Genomic DNA, 25,429 nt, shown 5'->3' on the forward strand with positions numbered 1-25,429 from the left:
TTAACTGTTTGCGGCATTTGCTTCTTCAGGTGAGTGTGACCCTATTGAAACCCAGTGTTGGAATCAGAATCAAGCAAAAGAGCAACTTCATTGTGCAAGGATCTAACCTGAGCTTGTTTTGACTCATCCAATTCCTCATAGACTCTAGGCATTGGGTCAACCCATTCTCCAAAGCAGCTGAAGGCAAGACAAGATGCAATGGTTAGAAAGTAATTGAGTACCCTAGAACTAAGGAGAAATTTCCTGACAGTGAGAACAATAAACCACTGGAATGGCTTTCTTCCAGAAGTTGTGGGCGCTCCATCACTGGAGGCTTTTAAGAAGAGATTGTACAGCCATTTGCCTAGAATGATATAAGGTCTCCTGCCTGCATAGCGGGAGTTGGACTAGAAGACTTCCAAGGTCCCTTCCAATTCTATTATTCTATTCAACAGGCCCAATAAGGATGGACAAGTAAACTATCATCAGCATAGCAAAGCGTGGTCCCAATGGTTTTCGGTACTGTAAATGTTGAGTGATATACATTTTGTTTCAAAAAGCCTCTGGTTCATGATCTTTGATTGCCTGAAAGCCAATTTCCTGGATATTCACTGTTACAAGCAATGCAACAGCGTATATCGTGTACTTTTGTTTTTAGTGGACATTGTATTTATATGAGGAATAGGGTTAATTTGCCATATTTGTTAACATATTGCTTTAAATATGGAAACTACTCAATGTATTCATGAATGCACAAGCTGGGTTGGAATAATAAAACCAAGTCATGTCTAACAAATATGGTTACTAGAGTAGGATTAATTTATAGAATCAAAATCTCAATTCTGTATTGCTTAAGAGTCTAAAAGTATTTATGGCAAAATCTCTAAAATATAAATTTATTTTAAAAACTCTTCAAATGCATTTGTATTTTTGTTAATTAGTTTAGCATACAGTACGTAACAAAAAAAATATTGTTTCATTTGCATTTGATAGATCAGAAGAAGCTAAAGGACCTCAGAAAAAGGTAAATATTTTGGATACATATGCCACAAAAATAAGTTATTTACAAATATTCTATGTTACATACTACCATGTTTCCATGGTACTTACTACCATATTTCTCTTATTAATTCTCATCCATGTATCCATATCATATAAGTTTCAGGTAAGACATTTGCCTGCAGTCAAAAAATGGCTTTGTATTCAGATGTTAAGATGCTATATGTTACAAATTTACAAGAGAATACTTGCAGATTTAGGTCTCCAAAGTCATAATATAAGATGGGTACCATAAAATATTTTCAAAATACATAATTAACTTTGGAGGTTTTTTCCTCTTCTGAATTCGACTGCCTTTAATAGTAGATCATAAATTAGAGAATTTGTTTTTCACTTGTATCTGTGATTATGAAGTTTTCTTTTTCCTCCCGCAGCACAAAGTCCTTTTGCAGCACTTTAACATGAGTGATGAAAGAACACAAAAACGCCAGCCCATCAGGGGAAGTGATGAAAGTAAGTCAGTGCACTGGACCACCCAAGTTTCACTGCCAAAAGAAAATAAAGCTCCATTGGTCCACACACTGAAATAATTACCATATTTTTCCGTCTGTAAGATGCCCCCATGTATAGGATGCTCCCCACTTTTCTTACCCAAAATTCAGAAATCAGTACTTTAAATATTAAATAGAAGACATTTATTTTGCAGAGTAAGACATTCACTTACTGGTATCGGTATTTATTTATTTGTTTTCTGATATTTTTATGGACTCAGAACGCTTTGACATTACCGCTCCCTGTCGCATCTAGGCACTGGCTACACACTCTCCGCAGCATCAACTGACGTCAGTTACATAAGGGTCATGATTGGAGGAGACCTGTTAGCTTGTCTCTGCAGTCAGAAGTTTCACTAGTGAGGCTAGTTTGCAGAGATAAGGTATCAGCAGTTTCACAACAGCTGTTCTCCTCTCGCCCCCCCTCCCCCCGGGTATAAGACGGCTCTCCATTTGTAGGTAAATATTTTAAAGAGAAAGTATCATCTTATACATGGAAAAATATGGTACGTCACAAATTCATTAACTTCTCAGCCTGGTTGTAATGTGAAGGTAAGTCCTTGACTTACGACCACAATTGGGACCAGAATTTCCATTGCTAATCAAGGTGGTTGTTAAGTGAGTCTCACCTGATTTTACATCCTTTTTTTTTTTGCTGGTTGTTAAGTGAATCAGTGCAGTTGTTAAGGGAAACATGCCGTTGTTCAGTGAATTTGGCTTCCCCCCATTGACGTTGCTTGTCACAAACCAGCTGGGTAGATTGCAAATGGCCCCACAGCAACTGTTGCAAATACATGCTGATTGTTGCCCAACTTCCAGATTTGGATCATGTGATTGTTGGAATTCTGCGACTGTTGTAAGTGCGAGAACCAGTTGTAAGTCACTTTTTTCAGTGCTGTTGTAACTTTGAACAGTCTCTAAATTAATGGTTGTAAGTCGAGGACTAGCTATAATACTAAAATGGAAACATCTTGATAAACTATCATCTGTTAAGAGATGGCCTCCGAAGAACAGAGACTTTTTTTTTTTATTAAGATGCATTATGAGACTGCCAATGTCAGTCAGGGTGGATGTATATCCAAAATCTTTAACCCTCTAAAGATTTTCAACACTTAATTTGTTCCTCTTGGTGGTTTCCCAACATATATTATAAACCCATTTCAGGCACATTTAGGGAGGGAGACCACGTGGGAAGAAATATAGTTTTCAGGTCATCAAAGGAGAGAGATTACAAGAATGTTAAAAGTAGTAATCTTATTTGTCCATAACACAGCCAAAAAATATAGCTAAACTAGGTTGGGAGAAGTACCGTATTTTTCAGAGTATAAGACACACTTTTTTCCCTCCTAAAAGAGGCTGAAAATTTGGGTGCACCTTATACTCTGAATGTAGCTTTTTCGAAGCTTTTTTCCAGCCCTAATGAGACACTAGCAACGCTAGTGAGTGAATCTTCATGCTAACTTCTTTTTCAGTAAAGCAATTTTCCATGCTTTGCCTGCTCCCTCCGACTCAGCTGTGAAGTTTTTTTTCAGCCCTAACGAGGTGCTAGCGAGTGAAGCGATCTCAGTGGTTTGCCTGCTTTTCTCATTGCTTCTCTCTCCAAAGATTGGTTGTGCCTTAGAAGCTGCTTTTTATCCCCAAGCAGGGGATAAAAACCAAGAAACTAATGTGCTGAAACTGACCAGACTAAGGATGCTAGCCAGATGAATACCTGGTAGGCAGATTTTTTTTTTCCTATTTTCCTCACCAAAAACTAAGCTGCGTCTTATACTCCGGTGTGTCTTATACTCCGAAAAATACGGTAAATGCTTCACTAGTGATATACAGCATCTTCCAAACACAAGGTTATGACCCAGGTGGTCAGGGCAAGGCAGGCCTCTAGAGAGTCCTTTATTTCCCTCAACAAATGTTCCAGCAAATGGCCCTCCAAAGACCAGTAAGGCTCCACCATGTTACCTTAAAGGCAGCCACCCTCTGTCCCCGCCCAAAAAAACAGCTCCTATAGTACAAATAATGTCCCCAGAGTAGGAGCACGCTCGCAGGGCAAGGTCCAGAGTTCCAAGTCCAGTCCACAAGGCAGAGTCCAGGCACAAGACAAATGAAGTCTTCAGGTTGAAAAAAAGATCCAAGGCAAGAAACAGTTCCAAAGGCACAGAGAAGCGAAGGCCAAAAGCAGACCACAAGAGAAGGGCTAAGGGCAAGGCAAGACAAAAAGCAAAGAGCGGTCTTCCAAGCAAGGCAAGGCAAACTACAACAGGCACGAATCAAAGCCAGGGGAGCATAAGCCAAAGCAAACAATTGTTCTTGGCAAAGACTAACTCCCCATGGCTTCCTCTTAAGTTAGTCCACTCCAGGTTTTCCTTGTGAGGAGGGGTGAGGCGATTTCTCATGTAGCCTTGCAGCCCTTCTCTGGGTTTGCCTACACTCTGCTCTCCGTGCCCTTAGATCAGTGGGTCTCAACCTTCCTAATGCCGCGATCCTTTAATACAGTTCCTCATGTTGTGGTGACCCCCAACCATAAAATTATTCCTAAAACCATTGAAAATATGTGTTTTCGGATGGTCTTAGGCGACCCCTGTGAAAGGGTCATTCGACCCCCAAAGGGGTCTCGACCCACAGGTTGAGAACCACTGCCTTAGATCAAGTGGGGGAGGCAGCTGTTCCTCATCAGAGGGGATCTGCTTCCTTTCAGCACCATTGCCTGTCAGCAACCAATCCTCTACTGTGTTTGTGAGGGTAGGTAGCTCTCTGTCCGGTCCACCACCTCCCCCAATGCCTGAGGGGCTTGGGCAGAGGTGGGTTTCAGCAGTTCTGACCAGTTCTGGAGAACCGGTAGTGGAAATTTTGAGTAGTTTGGAGAAACGGTAAATACCACCTTTGACTGGCCCCACCACCATCTATTCTCTGCCTCTTGAGTCCCAGCTGATTGGGAGGAAATGGGGATTTGCAGTAACCTTCCCCTAGAGTGGGGAGGGAATGGAGATTTTACAATATCCTTCCCCTGGAGTGGGGTGAAAATGGAGATTTTACAGTATCCTTCCCCTGCCACGCCCACCAAGCCATGCCATGCCACGCCCACCAAGGCACACCCACAGAACCGGTAAAAAAAATCTTGAAATCCACCACCCGGCTCAGGACAGCATCGTCCTCAACCTCTGGCCTCTCCAAAGATGCCAAGGGAGATGTGCCATCCCCATCAGACGATCCCCGTTCCAACTTTTCCTCTTCCGAACCAGGCTCCAATGGGGCCATGACACACATTAACAGTAATGGAAACATGTCAACAGTATCTTGGAAGGCACTTAAAAATAGTGGGAAGATAGCTGTTGACATGTAGATGGGATATGAGTAGATAGACTTAAACTGAGAATTGAGACCTAAACATTTCATGTCCCAGTTCTCAGTGATGTCAATCCCTATTAACAGTCCAGAAATGTAAGCTCGTATTGTTTTAAGTTTCAAAGTTGGTATCTTCATTTCTTATCCACTTTCTTAAGAACTCAGGACCATTAAGGCAGGCCTACAGTAGAAGCCATAATGATGTCACAATGCTAATGACTTGAATTAAGCCAATTGTGTAATTTATGTCATTTGCATGATGATATCATGACTCAGTTAATAATTACCCACCTTTCCTGTGGACACTCTTCTATGCACACAAAGACAGAAACAAATTAATCATGTTAAGAGAGAAGAGGAAATAATGAATAAGCCTGAGGGGAGCATTTTGGTCTACTATCCATCATTCTAAAGAACTGTCACTGCTAGGTTGGATATAATACCTAAAGATTTTACAACTAAGATATTAATTCTAATTTAAATAGTAGACCTAGATTTAGAATTAGTCATAGAACTAATGAGTAATTTCCTAACAGTTAGAATAATTAATTGGTGGAATGACTTGCCTCCAGAAGTTGTGGGTGCTCCAATGCTGGAGGTTGTTAAGAAAAGTTTGGACAACCACTTGTCTGAAATGGTGTAGAGTTTCCTGCCCAAGCATGAAGTTGGATTAGAAGACCTTCAAGGTCCCTTCCAATTCTGTTATTCTTAATGAGAGAGCCATTATAAAATGAAACTGCAGTATAACAGTATCTTGTTCCACAGAATGAGGCAGGTTTTTAGGGGCTCTTTCATAATGTGTTATTTTTGTCTCAAGTTTTATTCAAGGTATATTGTGTGGATCACACATACACCACCATCCGCATTCCAGTTTTGTCATCTGTTAAAGAAGTCCTCTCTGCAATAGCCGACAAACTGGGCTCTGGAGACGGCTTGATATTGGTCAAGATGAGTTCAGCAGGAGGTAAAGCATCTGGATAACTTGCCTGAATATATCCTGAGGTGGCAAATCATGGTGGAATGAATATACTGATTTCCCCAATATTTGTCAAATTGAAAATAACAGGAATTGCTGCTCATTATCTCTGAAGGCACCAGGGAAAGGCTGACCTTAAAAGTTGATCTATTAGTAAAGGTGTGACCAAGTATATATTCGTTCTTTTTAAGGCCTCTACGGTATCTGCTGCATTGCTCTTGTCAAAATAGGTATAGAAAATAGGAAAGAAACTTTAGCAACCTTAAGTGATATCTGTTAAATAAAAGATAAAGACTTCGCTGAGGAGCTAACTCCTTGAGGCAATATGGACACATCCAGGCAGATTTCTTAAAGAAAAGGCTGACCAAGTTTTATTGTCACCGTGATGATTTTCCAGCTATCCAATTTGCCTGCAACCACAGGATTTCCAATGTCTCCCATTCACATTTTAACAAAGTCTGACCCTCCTTAGCTTTTTGTGTTCTTTAGAGTCAAATAGCAGGTGATGCCAACTGCTATCAATTATATATTATGTTACTTCACTTCTGTTACATTAGTATTCTGTTTCCCTATTAAAATTCCACACCCAAAACATATCTATAGTGTTATAATCCATTCTTTAAAATGTGAATCTGTTAAAAGCTGTACATTTAGGACACAATTAAGTTTCTTGTTATAATTTGAGCTCTTCTCCACATTTGAAGGGATGGCCCTTGTATCTGTGATTTTCTTATCCTTGATCTGTGAATTTAAATTTACAAAATACACATCAGATCTTGTTATCTGTGATAAAAGATTTTATATCACTTCAACTTGGGAAGAGATTTGTGTGTGTGTGTGTGTGTGTATTCTACACATGTTCAACATATTAACAGAATGTGATGCATTTTTTTCTTTTTGTTTTATGCCTTCAAATCAGTGTTGACTCTTGGCAACTGCCTGGGCTAGGCCCTATAGTTTTCTTGGTAAGATTTTCAGAAGTAGTTTGCTTCTGCCTTCTAGGGTTGATAGTGAGGGACTATCCCAAAATCAGCTAGCTGACTTTATGACTACGGTAATACTAGAACTTCCTGTTACCTGGTTTTTAGCCTGGTGCCTTAACCGCTGCACCAAACTGGCTCTTTGGTGCAAGCATAAAGTATGCTGTTTCAGGGACTTGTTATTCAATTTTTTTTTTTTGCTAGAATAGATCTATATATAACAAGCACCACTGGTATGTCTATAAAATAATATTAACATTATCAGACAGAAAACAGGGGTGCACATTTAACAAATAAATAAGTAGCGAGAAGTATTTCCAATTTCGTTATGTAACCTGGAAAGTTCTATCTTATTTAAAGATAGAATCTTGTTTAAAACTATTGTCAGGGACAAATTCATTTGGAAATATATTGATTCCAGAGGCATGGTTTTTTTGTCATTTCATTCACAAAAGTTGAGGACAGGTCGTCCTCAACATACGACCACAATTGAGCCCAAAATTTAAGTTTTTAAACGAAACATTTGTTAAGTGAGTTTGGCCCCATTTTACGATCTTTCTGGTCACAGTTGTTAAGTGAATCTCTGCAGTTGATAAGTTAGTAACCTGGTTTTTAAATGAATCTGGCTTCCCCATTGATTTTGCTGGTCAGAAGGTCGTAAAAGCTGATCACATGACCTTAGGACACAGCAACGGTCATAAATATGAACCAATTGCCTAGCATCTGAATTTTGATCACGTGATCATGGAGATGCTGCAAAGTTCGTTACTGTGAAAAATGGCCACAAGTCACTTTTTTTCAGTGCCATTGTAACTTTGAATGGTCACTAAATGAACAGTTGTAAGTTGAGGACTATCTGTACTTGCTCAGGGTAACAGGACAGAGGGCACCCAAAATCTGAAATGGCAGCCACAACCATGCAATTGAAGGCCTGGAATTTTTGTATTCATTGTGATATATACAGTATAGAAAAGGAGCAGGACTTAAAGTGCATGGTTATGGCTGCCATGTTGACTTTTTTTGAGCATCCCTGCTCAAAATCGCTAATATATTACATTGTAACTTGAGAACTTTACAACTTTCTAGGAAAGGGGTGTCAAACTCAAGGCCCGGGGGCCAGCTTCAGCTCACGGGGTGCTTAGCTGGCCCGCGGGGCCACCCTGGAAACAGCAAAGGACCAGCCCCCAGTGCATCTGCCAGCAAAAATGGAGCTCGGGAGGGTCGCTCTCCCGAGCTCCATTTTTACTGGCAGAGGGTTGCAGAAGATAGTCGGAGCCAAAAATGGAGGTTGCGAGAGTCATGGGCGGCACTCCCGAGCTCTGTTTTCACTGGTCATCACAGTGAAAACAGAGCTCAGGAGCCCATTTTTGCTGGCAGAGCGCTTGGGCCTCCATAGGTGCCCCCGACATGAGTGATGTCCCACTGGCCATGTCCACCTTGACCCCCCAAAATCAAACACAACCCTGATGCGGCCCTCAATGAAATTGAATTTGATACCCCTGTTCTAGGATAACCTAATCAATTTCTTTTATACAGTACATAGTGGCAGGGTGGATTTGATTTAAATCAAGTCGATTTAAATCACTAGTAAAAAGGTTTGATTTAAATCAACTTAATTTAAATCATAATTTTTAAAGAGCAACTGTCATCTCTGTCCTGCAGAGACTCCTCCTCTGACCTGCTGTTGACTCACTGACAGTCCCATTCACTTTAATGGGACGGCTGGTGATGCAGTACTGACACAACAAGGTGAGGGACATGGCAGGCAGCAGGTGAGTGGATGCCCACTAACAGGGACTGCCATGGTGGATCTAAAATAAGAGGTGATCTTTAAATGTAAGGATTCATTCTTGCTGGTAGTTAGAATCTTTAATATTATTATTTGCAAACAAAATGAAGGCTTCCTATTTAGCTTGCAGAGCTTGGATACATTGAATGAGTTTCCAAAAATGTAAATATTGCAGAATATACAGCCTCATGCTACATAACCAAGCTCTAGTTCACGCTGAATAAACTAAATTATTAATGTATCTTAAATAAAATCTATAGATAGATTTTTACTCCAAAAGTATTTTATTAAAATAAATTTGATAAAAATAAAAAAAATCCAATTTAAATTTTAAAAAATCCAATTTAAATAAAAAAAATCTGATTTTTAAATTTGTTTTTTAAAAAATCATCGATTTTTATCCACCCTGCATAGTGGCTATTACATCTTTAACAAATATTAAACACTAGGTTTCCTGCATTATAAATTGTAACATTTTAGATGTTATTTTTATCTTCGGGGATAAAACATGAAAAGGCTTTGAAAGTGCTTCTGATATTTTATGGAAGCATATGGGAGCTTGCCTAGACCTTAATTAAAAATAAAAACTTGAAATGCAGGATATCTGTGGATTAACATTCCTCCAGAATAATGGTAGAGTTCAGCAAGCAATTCTGGGTCGTCCTTGAAGAAGTTGTAGACTGCGGTGAGCATATAGAAACAAAACTGGAATGACTTATCTACTTTTCCCAAGCAAAGAATTTCGCTTAATTTGGTGTCATGAATATAAACAACAGACTTGGAACCTGAATGGGAACCAGCTCTGCATCCGCGATTCTGAATGTACCAAACTTGCTAAGAGTATAATAGTTTGTCATGTAAATTGGTACGTGTTCGGTCTGTTCATGATACTAGATTGCACACTTGTTTACACAAAGAGTTGATTTCAGTAGAGAGAAATCCATTCTGTAATGTTCTGATAACATACCTGCTAGTTTAATTTTCTTCTGCTTTTCATTTTTACAGAGAAGGCGGTTCTCAAACCTCATGATGTTTCAGTGTTTACGACACTCAGTGTTAATGGACGCCTCTTTGCTTGTCCTCGTGACCAGTTTGACTCCCTGGTATGTATCTTTGCTCAGTTCCAAACATTTCTCAAATGAGAGCCATTTTTTTCAAGTTACCTTTACACTAAATAAGATAAGCATCTCTGATTGTGCAAATTTTGCTGTAGCTTTGCAATAAAATATCATTTTGAGGCTTTGAAGAAACTGTAACTGTGCAAAAGGAGAGCAGATTTTAAAAAATTAAGTAGATTATAAATATTTACTGATTTCATAGTAGCTATCCAAACCTATTTTCTCTGAATACATGGGAATAGAAGTGACTAGTTAGTGACTTACACTAAAGATTGACTTGATTTGATAAAGATATAAAATATGATAGTGAGATATACTTTTACATTTATTATACAAAAATTATTATTATATGACCAATATTATATTGGTCATATAATAATTATTAAAAAATCATGTTAGTAATGACTTAGCAGTACCGTATAGACTGGATTCTAATAAACTATAGGAATACAATAAATAAATATTTTGAAATAGTGCCACAGGACTTATTATTAAAATTGACCACAATTGAAATATCTTTCTTAAATATTAAAAATGTTTACAAGAACTTTCCAGTAAAGTAATTCTACCATCTTCCACTGGGTTCCATTTTTGTAGATGTAGATTTTTTAAAATGTATTTTGTGGTTTTTATGGTTCATTAAAAATACTTCTCATTGCCAATCTATGTCAGCAGAAATGTTATGGCTGCAAGCTTTAATACTGATTCCTGTTTTACTTTTAATGAGTCACCTGATATATTGATGTCTTTCATAAGTAACTTTAAAATAGAAGTATTCCCACTACTTAAAAGATAATGAGTTTTTCAAATCCCAAATACTTTAAAATAAAAGCAAAAATGTAAATATTTGCACATTGCAAATACATTTAGATGTATTTCATTTCTGACCAGCTCCATATGATATAAAAGATGTTAATATTTCTAAGGAGAGTTTTGAGGTGTGTATCAGAGGTGGGTTTCAGCAGGTTCTGACTAGTTCGGGAGAACCGGTAGCGGAAATTTTGAGTAGTTCGGAGAACTGGTAAATACCACCTCTGACTGGCCCCACCCCCATCTATTCTCTGCCTTCCGAGTCCCAGCTGATTGGGAGGGAATGGGAATTTTGCACTAACTTTCCCCCAGGAGTGGGGAGAGAATGGGGATTTTGCAGTATCCTTCCCCTGCCACGCCCACCAAGCCATGCCACACCCACCAAGCCAGGCCCACAGAACCAGTAGTAAAAATTTTGGATTTCACCACTGGATATGACTATAGTTCAAGGAAAACCAAGCATGAGTGTATTCATAGAGGTTTTTCAGTCTAGAAGGAATAATTGGTATTAATGACTAGAGTTTTTATTTTCTATTATTACATCTGCCTACTTTGAGGCATAGTCATAGCCTTCCCACCTTAACTGGGCCATTTGCTTTCAGTCATGCTGAAAGCAGGCACTGCAAAGATAGTAGAGATAATCCTTGTTTAGTGACCATAACTGGGACTGGCAAATCAGTTGTTAAACAAAGAGGCCACTAAGTGAAGCTGCGGCTGTGCTTATGATCCTATTTCAACTGTCCTTTACAGACCTTTACAGACCTATAAAATGCAAGGATTGTTCATAAAGTTACTTTTTCATCCTCCATCATAACTGTGAACGATTGCTAAATGAGATAGTCACTAAACAAGGACTACCTGTATGAGAAGGCAGCTTTCAGCTCTATTGCCTCATCTTTGCCTCTTAGCAAGCAAAAACACCCTGCAGGGAAGATGCTGGGCTCATTCGAATATTCTCTTGAAATGAAGAATTGAACAAAATAATTGCATATTATTCTGCCTACTCCTCTGGGCACCTGATAGCAATGAATGGTGCACAAAGGTTCCTTTGTACCCTACCTTTGTGAGGGCTGTCTAACACTTTGCCCTTAGAAAATAGAGTAGTAACTTTAGATGCAATACAGTATATGGTATATATTTCCCAGGACTGTCCACTGTTGGATTCAAAGGTAAGACAGTTCTTTGCAGTACCCAAGTAGCTGTAGTAGTACCTGTCTATGGCTCTTGAAGCCAAGAACATCTTTAGGCAGAATTGAACTGCAGGTTTGAATACAATTCTGGGAAGAGATATGGCTGGTTTAAGGAGTTGCTGATGGGTGCTGTGTCAGTTTCCTGCAGACACCAAAGTACCTTTTCCCCTTGGCACCTAAAGTGTGGTACATCCCCAATGTTTATAGTCTAAATAATTCAAGGTATCCCATTTAGTTTTGAACTAGAAATACAAACAAGAATATCTGAAAAGCTCAGGAGGATCTTCAGCCAACACAACACACGTGCAAACTTTATACCCAAGAATACACTAAGATAGAAGCTTGTCCACCCAAGGATAAAACACCCAGATACAAACTAAGCAATGTGGTATATGCAGTACAATGCAGTGAGACATGTGCAGATCTGTACATTGGGGAAACAAAACAACCACTTCATAAACGCATGGCACAACATAGGAGAACAAACCCGTCAGGACAACATTCAGCAGTCCATCTGCATTTAAAAGACAAAGGCCATTCTTTTGAAGACAGCAAAGTCCACATTTTGGACAGGGGGACCACTAGTTTGAAATAGGGGTCAAAGAGGCCATCTATGTCAAAATTGAACAGCCCTCTCTCAACAGAGGAGGAGGGATACAACATCATTTATTTCCAATCTACAACACAGTCCTTTCAGCAGTTCCACTCATTTGTGCTACTCAGATGATCCTGAGGACACAGATAAACTTCCAAGTGGCCTTAATGACTCTCTAAAAGAATGAAAATGACCAGCTGTCTGCAAGGAATATAAATCCTTGCAGATTCCCTACCGTCCAATCAGAGCTGAAGAAGCTTCTTGGTTGAGAAACGAAACATCTTCAAAGAAAAACAAGAAAGTCCTCTTAAAAACTTGAATGAGAATCTCCATAGATACAAACAAGAAGATTCCATCTTTTCTCTATGACACAGCTAGGAAAAGAGAGGAGAGAAGAAATGCAGTCTGGTCTGTGCTAGTATTCAGTTGCATCCTTCCAAATATATTCTAAGATTGTTTCTACTGAGTGGCTGGATAGCAACAGCCCATTTTTCAATACTAGTTTAAAGTAACATAAAGAAGAGGAAGAAAACAAACGTGAATGGATTGTACTGCCCTCTGGTGAAATAAAAAGAAACTAGACATGTAGCTGCCTCTAGAATTGAGGAACTAAGTGGAACTATTGAAAGAAAAGCGAAAATGAGAAGAGTACAGAAACATTTTTACATTCAGTTTCAAAAGGAAAATCATTCTGGAAGAATATAATCCCAGAAAAGTAAAACTTCTTGTAAACCTCCATATTTTAAAACTACTGCAACTAAAATGTCAGGAATAAATTACTCTTTAAGACTTGCCTAATGTTATATTCATGGTAGTCACAGAAACATGAAGAACTCCAAAATACCAACTGTTCCATCTTCCTTCCTTTCCCCTCAGAAATCCCTTATAAGTACAGTGACCGTACGTCTTTTGTTATAAAAGAAGGTCCTTTATTTCAGAAAGCTGTCCTTGTTTTTTAGCCTTATGAAGCTTGTTCAGATTTCAGGTTGTCCTTTATTTTTCCAAGAAAATATGGTCACTGTACTTATATGTGAAGTACTGTGTGACTATGTGCAATTCACAAGCCAAAAAGAATCAGAAATGCTGCTTCTCATCAGCTGTTGCTATTGTAAGCAAAAGCAATATTAAGCAATAGAGAGAAAAAAAGGAAATCGAGCATCTATACAACATATTCCAAGAAAATGGATATCCATGCCACTTTATCAAAAAGAGCCTTGGTAGTACAGGGGTTTAAGGCACCCTGTTATTAAGCTGGTTATTAAGACCAGCTGCCTGCAATTACTGCAGGGTTCGAATCTCGCCAAGGCTCAAGGTTGACTCAGCCTTCCATCCTTTCTAAGGTAGGTAAATTGAGGACCCAGTTGTGGGGGCAATAAGCTGACTTTGTATAAATATACAAAAGGATGAAGGCTATTGCTGAGCACATTGTAAGCCGCCCTGAGTCTTCGGAGAAGGGCGGCACATAAATCAAATTAAAAAAAAAAAAAAAAGTCCCTGACCACTCAACCCAATACAGCACAGCCAACATAAACCCTAAAAAGAAACTACACTGCCTTACATCAAGAATATCTCAGAAATCACCAACTGACTACTGGAACCACATGAAATCAGCATAGCCCACAAGCCAACTAAAGGTCTATGGAGATGCTTTTTCAAGAGGCAACTGGACTTTTTCTTTGAAGACGTTTCGTTGAAGACATTTTGAAGAAGCTTCTTGGATGAGAAGTGAAGAGTCTTCAAAGAAAAGCCAGAAAGTCCAGTTGCCTTTTGAAAAAGCACCTTTGGGACAGGCCATTCTAAACATCCTAAGCAAACTAAGCAAAGATCCAGCAACCCCAAAATTAAAAACAGGAGTCATCTACAATATACAATGTAATAACTGCAAAAACCACTAATGTAGAACAAACAGGCAGGAGAAATGGCAGAATGCATCCATGAACACCAATTGTCAGAAGACATAATGAAAACTCTTTAATTTCTCAACATGTAGACAGACTTAACCATAGTTTCAATTGGAAAAATGTGACAGTCTTAGACCAAGCCAAGTCCAAAAATTTCTAGAAATTCCAGGGAATTTCTAGAAGCCCGGCACTCTGACAAATCAGCCATCAATAGACACATAGACATTAACAACATCTATAGACTATGCAAAAGAGACTCACCCAGCCCAAAAAGGAACAAAAAGACCCAAGCACCTCTCCACCAGCAATCAGCATCCAGATCACCATTGAATAATTCCAAGGTTAACATCAGAGCAATAATCAAGAAAACAATACCCCAATCAAGGAACTGCCGAAGAAGCCAACAGTAAACAGCCCACCAAAGAATCTCTAAGACTGCCCCTACCAACATTGTCAGGGAAAGCTACTAGAATATAAACTGACAGCAAATCACATTCCTTACTAGCACTGATAATGTTACATAGGTTGGGTAATGAAACGTCTGCAAGAAAACAAGCAAGCTCAGAAAGCAACAAGGACCTCTCAAGAGGAATATTTAGTATGTGTGTAGTCTTTCATAGACCAAAAAGGCTTTAGACCGCAATGGCGAACATTTTGTGTGCGTTTCCACTTTTCTAATATTTGTCAAGAAATTGCTTTTTCTTTCCTTTTTTCCCAATGGGTAAGATCATTTTGGAAATATTTTCAAGGGCAAGATGTTGATTCTTACATTTGGCTTAATTACAAAGGAGCTGAGAATCCATGTGATGTGCCTCCTTTTTTTCATTCTATAATCATCATTCTCCAGCAGTCCTTGGCTTCCTATGTTTCTGTTAAACCCCAAAGGAATCTTTTCAAATTAAGAATCAGAAGCATCCAGAAAGGTAGCGGAGCAATAGAAAAATAAAAGACGGGAAAAGGAGGGGAAAAAAGCACCACCTTCTGCTTTAAGAGATCAACAAAAGGAAATGTTTCAACAAGTGCTGAGAATGACATAGAAAAATGGAAGCCTTATTTGCAGAGGAGGAAGATCTGGGGGGAAATTAAAGACAGATTTTAGCATGTTTTTAATTTTTCATGCATTGAGCTTCGTAATCCTTGCAACAGCAGCCTGCAATATTTTTCCTCTATTAAAGAGAGAATTGAGGCTGAAGTGGCATTCCTCAATCAGTCTAATGGTTTAAAACTGAGCGGAAGATATTGATTTACGTTCATTCCCATGAGCACTGGCAATGCTTTCTACAATGCTTCCATTAGGTAATTGTTTTAAATATAGTTTTAAACTTACATAACAAATAGAAATTAGATTTCTTTTTTATTTATGTATGAAAATGTTGTGTACCTAAAAGTACGTGTATGCTTTTGTTGTACTGTATATAGATATACATGCCCCTAAATCAGGGTGAAATTCACTTACCTTTCCTTACCGGCTCGCAAATGTGAGTAGGCGCGCCTTCTCCACGCGTGAGCAGAGACTATATATATATATATAAGCATATATATATATTCATATATATATATAAGCAGAGTGTTTGCTGGCTGCCAGAAAAAAAAGCCTAGAAACTAGTGGATTGTGATTTCACTGAACTAGGGCTGCATATCTTGGTTTACGTAGGAAGAACCTGGCTAAAGAGAAATACATATACATATACATATACATATACATTCATGTGTGCGTGTGTGTATACATGTATGTGTGTACACATACACACACACACGACATGAATCAGGTTTACCAGATTTGTTATGCAGCAAAATAAGTTGTGTATTTCTGTAATGTAGTATAGTCATATTTTTCTACCATCTTTGAAGAAATTATTTCCTCCGAAAAAAGTCTTGCATTTCAGTTCTTTGGTGTGGTAACTGATGGTCACATATTAAACTGGGAGTCTCAAAAGGAGCATGAATTCCGATGAACAGCAAAGTTCTCTAGTTCTTAGAATTACATTCTTACTTGTCCTAGGTACCACTACAGGAACAAGAAGGCCCATCGACGGGGACGATGGGAACTTTTGAACTCATGAGCTCTAAAGACCTAGCATACCAAATGACCATTTTTGAATGGGAACTTTTCAACTGTGTTCATGAGGTAAAAAGATTGAATGTCCATAAGCTTTTAAACTGTCTACATTTATATCAAAAAGTGGTAGGATAGATTGAAGATCTGTACATTTTCTGCCCATTATTAAGCTGTGGGGGGGGGGAAGGAATCTATGGAAAAAACCCACAAGTGAAATATATACAAATTATTTATCTTGAAATTCAATTGACTTTGTGCCTTTTTAATCATAAAAATCATGTATAGAGAAGAAGCAGATCTTATATTATGCTGGAAGTTTTTGGAATATAGGAATTCTACTTTATTTAACAATACTCACTCATTTATGTTGTGTTATAGGAAGAAACAAGTGCTGCTTATTAAGTTATGAAATATTCATCTTGATTGAGAATGTGAGTGAGGGAATAAAGACAAAACTACAAGCAAACCTATATTTTAGAGCAGAAGCTTCACTTTGCAACTCACACAGTATGAAATAACTATAGTTTGTTTTAACCTCCATGTTAATGTAAACCAAAATGCAATCCACACCTTAATTGGCCAATGCCTTTGAAGTCATGGCTTCAAATCATGGTTTGAATACAATTCTGCACTTTTGCTAATCAAGGTTTGTCCAGTTCAGTCATAATGGTAAACTATTTATTTCAAATCAAGAAGGAAGGAACCAAAACCTTCCAGAGGGAAGACAAACGAAAAATATTCAATTCAGCCATTTTCAGTCAAAACACACCATTATGAAAGGTAACTATTGCTTTTTGTTTATTTTTAATGACTTCCATTTTTCCCTTCCCTTCTGTTTTCTAGCTGGAACTGATTTACCATACATTTGGGCGGCACAATTTTAAAAAGACAACTGCCAATCTGGATTTATTTTTACGAAGATTTAATGAAATCCAGTTTTGGGTCGTGACAGAGATTTGTCTTTGCTCCCAGCTCAGCAAACGTGTTCAACTCTTGAAGAAATTTATTAAAATAGCAGCTCAGTGAGTAGACTCCAACTCCAATAGATTGCAGTAGGCCTGGTAGCTCTCTTCCACTGATGACAGTAGAGCCTTCACCATAGAAAGGGCATCAAAGCGCAATAAATTTGACAAGCATGGATTATTTTTCTTTCGTAGGAAGCTATTAAGCTAAATCTATTTGAGGGAAAATGTCTTCCTGTGTTTATGTTAACATATGAACTGCTTTGAGGTTAGGATGGATTTGCCCAGAACACTAATTATTACACAAATGTTTTACACAACTCAGTGCTTTAATTTTACACATCTAAGTATTCTAGAAAACTGTTCTCAACCTTATATCTTCTAGATCAGGGATGTCAAACTCACAGCCCACTGTCCAGATGCGTCACATGCTGGCCATGCCCACCCCCAGTTTAGCAAAGGGGGTGGGCATATGAATGAAACCAATATTTTCTTTTTGAATTATGTTTTGTTAGTTGAAAGGGGAGTTAAAGAGCAAGAGGGAGTTTGGAGACTACAGAAAGTTAGATTATTTTATTTTATGTTTGCTATGCTATACCCTGTTTTTGCTCTGGGAAGTCCGGGGTGGGTGGGTGGGGGGAGGGGGGTTGCAGGGAGAGGGGGGATGGGGGGTGGGTGGAGGAGGGAAGGGGGGGAAAGAGGGATGGGAAAATTGTTGTAATACTTGTTAAAACTTTTTAATAAAAAAAAAAGTTAGAAAAGTTGCAATACATCATGTGACGACAATGTGACCCTGCAAATTTGACACCCCTGTTCTAAATGAATTGGGCTACAAATCTCATTATCCACAGCTAACAATTCAAGGGACTTGGATTGATGATCTGTGGGAGAACACATCTGGAGATATTAGGATGAGGAAGGTTGCACTGGTACAGTGTTTCTCAACCTTTGCAACTTTAAGATGTGTGGACCAACTCCCAGAATTTGTCAGGTGGTATACATAGAAATAGGGACACAGTGGCTCAGTGGCTAAGACACTGAGCTTGTCAATCAGAAGGTTGGCAGTTCAGTGGTTTGAATCCCTAGCGCTGCGTAACGGAGTGAGCTCCCATTACTTGTCCCAGCTTCTGCCAACCTAGCAGTTCGAAAGCACGTAAAAAATGCAAGTAGAAAAATAGAGACCATTTTGGTGGGAAGGTAACAGCGCTCCGTGTGCCTTTGGCGTTTAGTCATGCTGGCCACATGACCACGGAGATGTCTTCGGACAGCACTGGCTCTTCGGCTTAGAAATGGAGATGAGCACCGTCCCTAGAGCTGGAAACGACTAGCACACATGTGCGGGGGAACCTTTTATACAGGGATGAAATTTACTTAACTTCCCTACCGGTTCACCAATGTCTGTGTGCCGTCGTCTGCACATGCGCAGAGGCTTAAAATGTCACAAAAAAGCAATGTCATGACGTCCGCATGGGTGGGTGGAGCCTCCTGCAGCCGCTACTACCGGTTTGTCCAAGCCGGATAGAATCGGCTGGATTTCACCCCTGCTTTTATACATAGAAATGGAAGTCTGGGAGTTGAAGTCCACACATCTTAAAGTTGGAAAGATTGAGAAACACTGCACTAGTCATTAGCTTGGCCTTAATTATCTTAATAGTTTAGGATGGAATGTGTATAGCGGCACATGTCCTTTTAAATTTTAATTTAATAGTGGTTTAAGTAAATCATAAAAGGCAAGTTTATAAATTCTCATTTGGACATTAGTTTCATTGGTTCATGTGTTGCTAATGATCATAACTGTGGCAGGCTGCCTCTCAATTCTGTTCAAATCTATACATAATGAATACATATCCAACATGCTAGAGGGTGTCTTTAGTCCTTCTGAGCACGGGGAGTAGTTAGCACAATAGAAACAAAATATATAATATTTTTTACTGTATACATCTTGATCTTCTCTATTATATCCAGTAGAGGGCAGTAGCGTATACCGAAAAGAAGAAAAACGAATTCCTTTTCTTAATAATTAGGGCAAAAAAGGAGAAAATGTTATACAACTGAACCGTTTGTACAACTTCCATCTGCCGATATATCCGTGTGTTTTTAATAAGAAAAAATAATAGAAAATACATTATTATTGAGACAATCAGCTATAGTTAGTCTATCAGTCTTGGTGTCTTGGAATTCAATTTTCTGTTTGCTTCTATGTTTTTTTTTAATATTTTTGCCTTGGCAAATTGAATAGCTCAAATGTTCTGCCCCCAGAAGTTCCTGCACTCACAAAAGCTTGCCTAGAGTTCTGGGTCAGCTCCTAGGTTCTTTCACAGGGTGGAATGAAGGGAAAGACAAGGCCAAAGTTGCTTGGCTGCTATTTCAGCCCCTTTCCTACCAAAATGTGGGGAGAAATAGCCGTAGGTTCTTCTTCACCTCCATTTCAGCTTCTCCAGTCTGAGATTGTTCTAGACAGGCAAGCCAATTTGGCTCAATCTAGGTGTCTAGATGTCCTGGTCGGACTGCTCCTTCGTAAATTGCACAGCTGTTAGATTGTCTTATTTCATGAAGAACGGTAATATATTCAAGACCCTCATCATTTGCTCATTAGGTTGACGAGGTACACTGACAAACCCCTTCTCTTTTCTCATTTAGGCCTGCATTGTTCATATTCAAATCGTAAAGGTTATTTTTACTACGCAGATTAATGTAGTAAATGTAATCTCTTAAATTTAGAGGAGCAGTGGTGTCCTATATAAGCGATAAGGAACAAGTAAAATACAGGGTTGTGCATTTTGGAATGTTAAGAAGAGCCCTGCAGGATTAGACACAAAGCCAATGGAATCTAGCATCTAATGTGCGAACAAGATGCCTCAGGGAGGTGCCATCCTGACCTGTTGTGCTAAATGCGGTCCAACAATGCTAAGGCGGCTGCAGTGAAGGTAGAATAGAATAGAATAGAATTCTTTATTGGCCAAGTGTGATTAGACACACTAGGAATTTGACTTGGTGCATATGCTCTCGGAGTACATAAAAGAAAAGATACGTTCATCAAGAATCATAAGGTACAACACTTAATGATAGTCATAGGGAACAAATAAGCAATCAAATCATATTAGGAAACAGTCAATATAAATCTTAAGGATACCAGCAACAAGGTTACAGTCATACAATCATAAGTGGGAGTAGATGGGTGATAGAAACGATGAGAAGATTAATAGTAATGCAGACTTAGTAACTAGTTTGACAGTGTTGAGGGAATTATTTGTTTAGCAGAGTGATGGCATTCAGGAAAAAAATGTCCTTGTGTCTAGTTGTTCTGGTGTGCAGCACTCTATAGCATCGTTTTGAGGGTAGGAGTTGAAATGGTTTATGTCCAGGATGCGAGGGGTCTGTAAATATTTTCAAAGCCCTCTTTTTGACAGGTCCTCAGTGGAAGGCAGGTTGGTAGCAATTGTTTTTTCTGCAGTTCTAATTATCCTCTGAAATCTGTGTCTGTCTTGTTGGGTTGCAGAACCAAACCAGACCGTTATAGAAGTGCAGATGACAGACTCCATAATTCCTCTGTAGAACTGGATCAGCAGCTCCTAATGAGGAGAGAGAACAGGAAATCCACTCTGGGAACCTGTTTGCTCTCTGCCTAGGTGCTTAAACATTGAGAGAAAGGAACTTGGGGTGTGGGGTTTATCTTGGGAGTCATCTGGCACAAAGTGGAAGCAGTTGGAGGGAGATGGTATGATGGGTCTGCAGGTGGTTGAAGGTCCCGGAAGGAGGACAACATCCCAGGGGTGATTTTTTTTTTAAAGTCCATTATTAGACTTCTCTGTATTTTTGTGGATGTGTGCCCCCCCCCCCCGGAGGCAAACTATTTTTATTTCCCTACATAAACATTTTCCAAACTTGTCCAGATTTGGCAGCAAAGGTTCAAATGTTTGGGGAGGGTGGAGATTGGTTTTAAGCCAGAAAGGGGAATGTTTGACTCCCAAATCATTCTGCATCCATTTCTACCTTTATTGAAATGAAACAAAACAAAAATTGTGCTGCTAAACAACGTCTACAACAAATTGCCCATCCCTGTTCTGATGCAGGCAGGGGGAAATGAGCGCTATGCCTAAAAAAGTAAGGTTCATATTAGGCCATTGTCTAAAATATCCTTAATTGAAAACAGAACTTTTTTTTCCAAATGAGAATCTGTGTGATTGTAGTTCTAGACTGAGTTTTAATAATATAACAGAATGATCATTATTGACTGAAACAGAATGACTAAATCATTAGAATACAGATAAAAAGATGTGTCTGCATTGCTCGAACCTTTCTTAGTTCAGGATTTCTGGCTGTTTAATTTGAAGAACTTGCTTACACCAGAAGGCCTAATTTAAATAGTTATTTCCTGGCAATTCCAAATGGCCTTTCCATCTGTGTAAATATGCTTGGAATTGTTACCTAATTTAATAAACTGCAATGACAACTATTTATTGTTGCCATAACAAAAAGTGTTTTATATTCTCAGACTGAGTTCAAGTATGTTTAAATGTGTACGTTATTAAGATTGATGTAGAAGAACACAGTCCAAAGTCAAACACATTTGCAGAACAGAAGGAAAGCTTCCTATGATTTTTTTCTCATGTCAAATTCTTCCTTTTCTCAAATTGTGTTCTTCTTTTCTTCCAGCTGTAAGGAATATAAAAACCTGAATTCTTTCTTTGCTTTGATTATGGGACTAAGCAACGTTGCAGTGAGTCGCCTCACAATGACCTGGGAGGTGAGTGCAGTTCAAGGATTTGATTTTGATTTCTTCATCTGACTTGTGTGTTACTGTTTTTTTAGAATAGCAAAGGAGACTAGGCTGGCAGGACCGAATGGGTACCGTATTTTTCAGAGTATAAAACGCACCTTAGTTTTTGGGGAGGAAAATAAGAAAAAAGCTGATTGGCAGATGGATCAGCCTCCTGGAATACCCCCAATCAGCTGTTCCCAGAGGTGAATTTTAGCAACAGGTTCCTTGGTTGTGAGCTGTAGGCCTTGCTTTTTTTTGCTTTTTTTTTCTGCGTCTGAAAGCCTCCGAAACAGAGCTTCAGAAAAAAAGCCTCTGAAGCTCTGTTTAGAGGCTTTTCTGAAGCTTCGTTTCTGATGCTTTTTTCAGCCTCTGAAACCTCCATTTGAGAAGCTGGGCAGCGCTACATTCGGAGTATAAGACGTACCCAGATATTCACCCTCTTTTTGGGGGGAAAAAGGTGCGTCTTATACTCCGAAAAATACGATTCTTACACTTATGGTGTTAGAGAGAAGGTACAGTAGGTTTGAGTCCGCTTGTGGATCTTTCAGTGGATCATTCAAGAGATCTAATTTTCAGTTGCAAGCAGCAACAAAATGATTCTTTTCTTCTCTTCCCACATATCCAAATGAATGACATTTGTCAGCGTGGAGAGTGATTTTTCCACAGATGCCTTTTGTATAAGGATCCTAATCGTGAATCCTGACGTTTCAGTAGGGAAAAATCAAAATCACTCCAGCCTATTCAGATCTCAAATCCAGTGACTTTTTCTGTGTTGGATGTTGGACAATTTTCCCCCACATATTGGCAACCTTTGCTAAACCCCTCAGTATCAAAAACAAATTTCTGTGAGGCCAGGCAGAGAACTTGCCCCTTATAAAAATAAATCTACATTCCTTTCTAGGTGGGGTTGTTCTTGTTCTCTGCATATCTCTTTAGAAGTTAGTTCTACTCCTCTCAGGGACCTTAATTAAGCTTAGGCATTTATTTATAGCATGGCTAATTTGCATGTTCCTGCTAACCTAGCAGTTTGAAAGTATGTAAATGCAAGTAGATAAATAGGTACCACTTCGGTGGGAAGGTAACAGTATACTGTGTTTCTCTGTATGCTATGTGCTGTGGCGTGGTCTCATGCTGGCTACATGACCATGGAAATGTCTTTGGACAGCATTGGCTCATGGCTTAAAGAAACAGAGATGAATTGTTGTTGTTAGTTGCGAAGTCGTGTCCGACCCATCGCGACCCCATGGACAACGTTCCTCCAGGCCTTCCTGTACCGTCCTCTGGAATCCATTTAAGCTCACGCCAACTGCTTCAGGGACTCCATCCAGCCACCTCGTTCTCTGTCGTCCCCTTCTTCTTTCGCCCTCAATCCTTCCCAGCATTAGGCTCTTCTCCAGTGAGTCCTTCCTTCTCATTAGGTGGGCAAAATATTTGAGTTTCATCTTCAGGATCTGGCCTTCTAAAGAGCAGTCAGGGTTGATCTCCTCTAGGACTGACTGGTTTGATCACCTTGCAGTCCAAGGGATGAATACCGCCCCCTCAAGTCGGCTATGACTAGCAGAATAAAACCTGCATGGATTCCTTTATCTACCTTTCCTGTAACCTTCCCTTGAGGATTACATCTGACAAGCATGAAAGTGTCAATGCCATTTAGTGGTAACCTGTCTTGTTTTCCTATGACTTCTTCCAACCTGTTTTCTTAATCGCAAATAATCAACCAACAAGAGAAATAGCTGGAAAACTGTTCAGTACTGTTCTGTCAGTATGGGGCGTGAATGTGGGTGTGTTATATGGTTGTTGTGGTGGTTTTTATTGCCTTTGAGTCAGTCTTGACTTCTGATGACTGTCAGGACATGTCCTGCAGTTTTCTTGGTAGCGTTCTCCTGATTAAGAAATGTTTTGCCCTTCCTAGGCCTGAAAGAGGATTCCAGGCCCAAAGTAAGCCTTCTGACTTAAGGCAGGATTAGCATTCATACTCTCCTGATTTCTGGCCTGGCACTTTCATCCACTATTCCAAATTGGTCCTATGCATTGCTGTAGAACTTATTATTGGAAAGTGACACCATAACATAAATCTGAGCATTATATGATAGACTTGCACTCTGCAGTATCTCTAGGAACCATGTGCCCTTGGTAAACAGTAGGCCTTTAAATGTTACAAAGATCTGTGAATGATGTTGCTAGATTATTGTACGGGGGGCGGCGGGGGATGTGATTAAAAATGGGAGCAACAAGAACATGGAAAGAGGCTCTTTCCTCAGAAGGCTGATGGGAAAATCCAGATTGGAATTTAATTTCCTTTGCGTCTGTTTAACTTCTGTGAACTAAGGAGCAAAGCGCTCTCTATTTCCCAGGATATTTTGGGGTCTGCAACTAAATCTGCTCCAAGCTTCAGAGTTCTCTATTTATAATCTGGTTGCTAGGAAACTTGCTGTATTTTTCACTGCTGCTTTGTTGTAAATGAGCGGTGGAAGAACAAGATTTTCTGCCGTCTCAGACCTGTTAGAGAACTAGGAACAAGTCACTCTGCCCCTTCATGTGAAGATGGGCAGAGTCACTCTACACACCTACCAAAGGGCCTGGTGGAAGGCATGCTGTCTGTTGGCATAGACAATATGAACCAACAACTGAACTGTCCTTGTGCTTTCAGAAAAATCAAGCAATCTATATTTGATACAGGATTCCATGTTTTCTTTGTTTTTACTTGGCAGAAACTTCCAAGCAAGTTCAAGAAGATCTATGCAGAGTTTGAAAGCTTAATGGTAAATGGCAATACAGATTTAATTCTATGCATGGCACATTCTGGATACATTTTATTTCTGAACTTGATTCTAAATTCCTCTACTTTCTACATTTTATGCGTCCTTGTGTGACTTTAAAGAATTTATGACCCCGTTACAGTGCTGATAAAACAAGCATATATGACTAATAAATTACACTCTCAGGGAACCTCTTCTGAGAAAATGTCTGTCCTACTTACAGTCGATCTGGGAAATCTAAAAAACTTTTATCTTCCTTAGATATCCCAACTTTAGATTTGTTCATGCGCTATTTTTTACAGAATCCTAGTTTTATAGCTTATAGAGATGAATCAGCAAATGCACGAAGAAGGAAAAAAAACAGAGAATTAAGCATGTTACATTATAACCACAGAGCCACTTTTGCTGCAGATAGATGGTTAGCCTTTTTTTTTTAAATTAAAGAAAAATGTACTTCAGACTGTAATCCTCCTTTCAAAAAAGGTGGCTGTAATTTACATATATTTGAATTTGTCCAATACCTCTTTCTTTTCTTTTGTTTTTTTAGGACCCTTCAAGAAACCATAGGCCCTACAGACTCACAGTTGCTAAACTGGAGCCGCCTATTATTCCCTTTATGCCTTTGCTCATCAAAGGTAACGAGCTAAAGTGGGGGGGGGG

At 39.1% G+C, this 25,429-nt stretch overlaps 1 protein-coding gene across 2 annotated transcripts in view; it reads left to right on the top strand.

Moving 5' to 3' along the window:
- Positions 1-25,429, top strand: part of RAPGEF4 (Rap guanine nucleotide exchange factor 4) — a 172,735-nt gene that overhangs the window by 141,388 nt on the left and 5,918 nt on the right. For both annotated transcript variants that reach the window (XM_034427509.3, XM_034427517.3), the window contains 9 exons: positions 973-1,003; positions 1,413-1,491; positions 5,686-5,832; positions 9,619-9,716; positions 16,230-16,355; positions 17,130-17,308; positions 21,905-21,995; positions 24,722-24,772; positions 25,317-25,404. In XM_034427509.3, coding sequence (XP_034283400.2) covers positions 973-1,003; positions 1,413-1,491; positions 5,686-5,832; positions 9,619-9,716; positions 16,230-16,355; positions 17,130-17,308; positions 21,905-21,995; positions 24,722-24,772; positions 25,317-25,404 — 890 coding nt within the window. The remainder of the gene's footprint in view (positions 1-972; positions 1,004-1,412; positions 1,492-5,685; positions 5,833-9,618; positions 9,717-16,229; positions 16,356-17,129; positions 17,309-21,904; positions 21,996-24,721; positions 24,773-25,316; positions 25,405-25,429) is intronic.

This window comes from Pantherophis guttatus, chromosome 1 (assembly GCF_059756535.1).
Source record: "Pantherophis guttatus breed Tessera chromosome 1, ASM5975653v1, whole genome shotgun sequence".
Taxonomy (NCBI): domain Eukaryota; kingdom Metazoa; phylum Chordata; class Lepidosauria; order Squamata; family Colubridae; genus Pantherophis; species Pantherophis guttatus.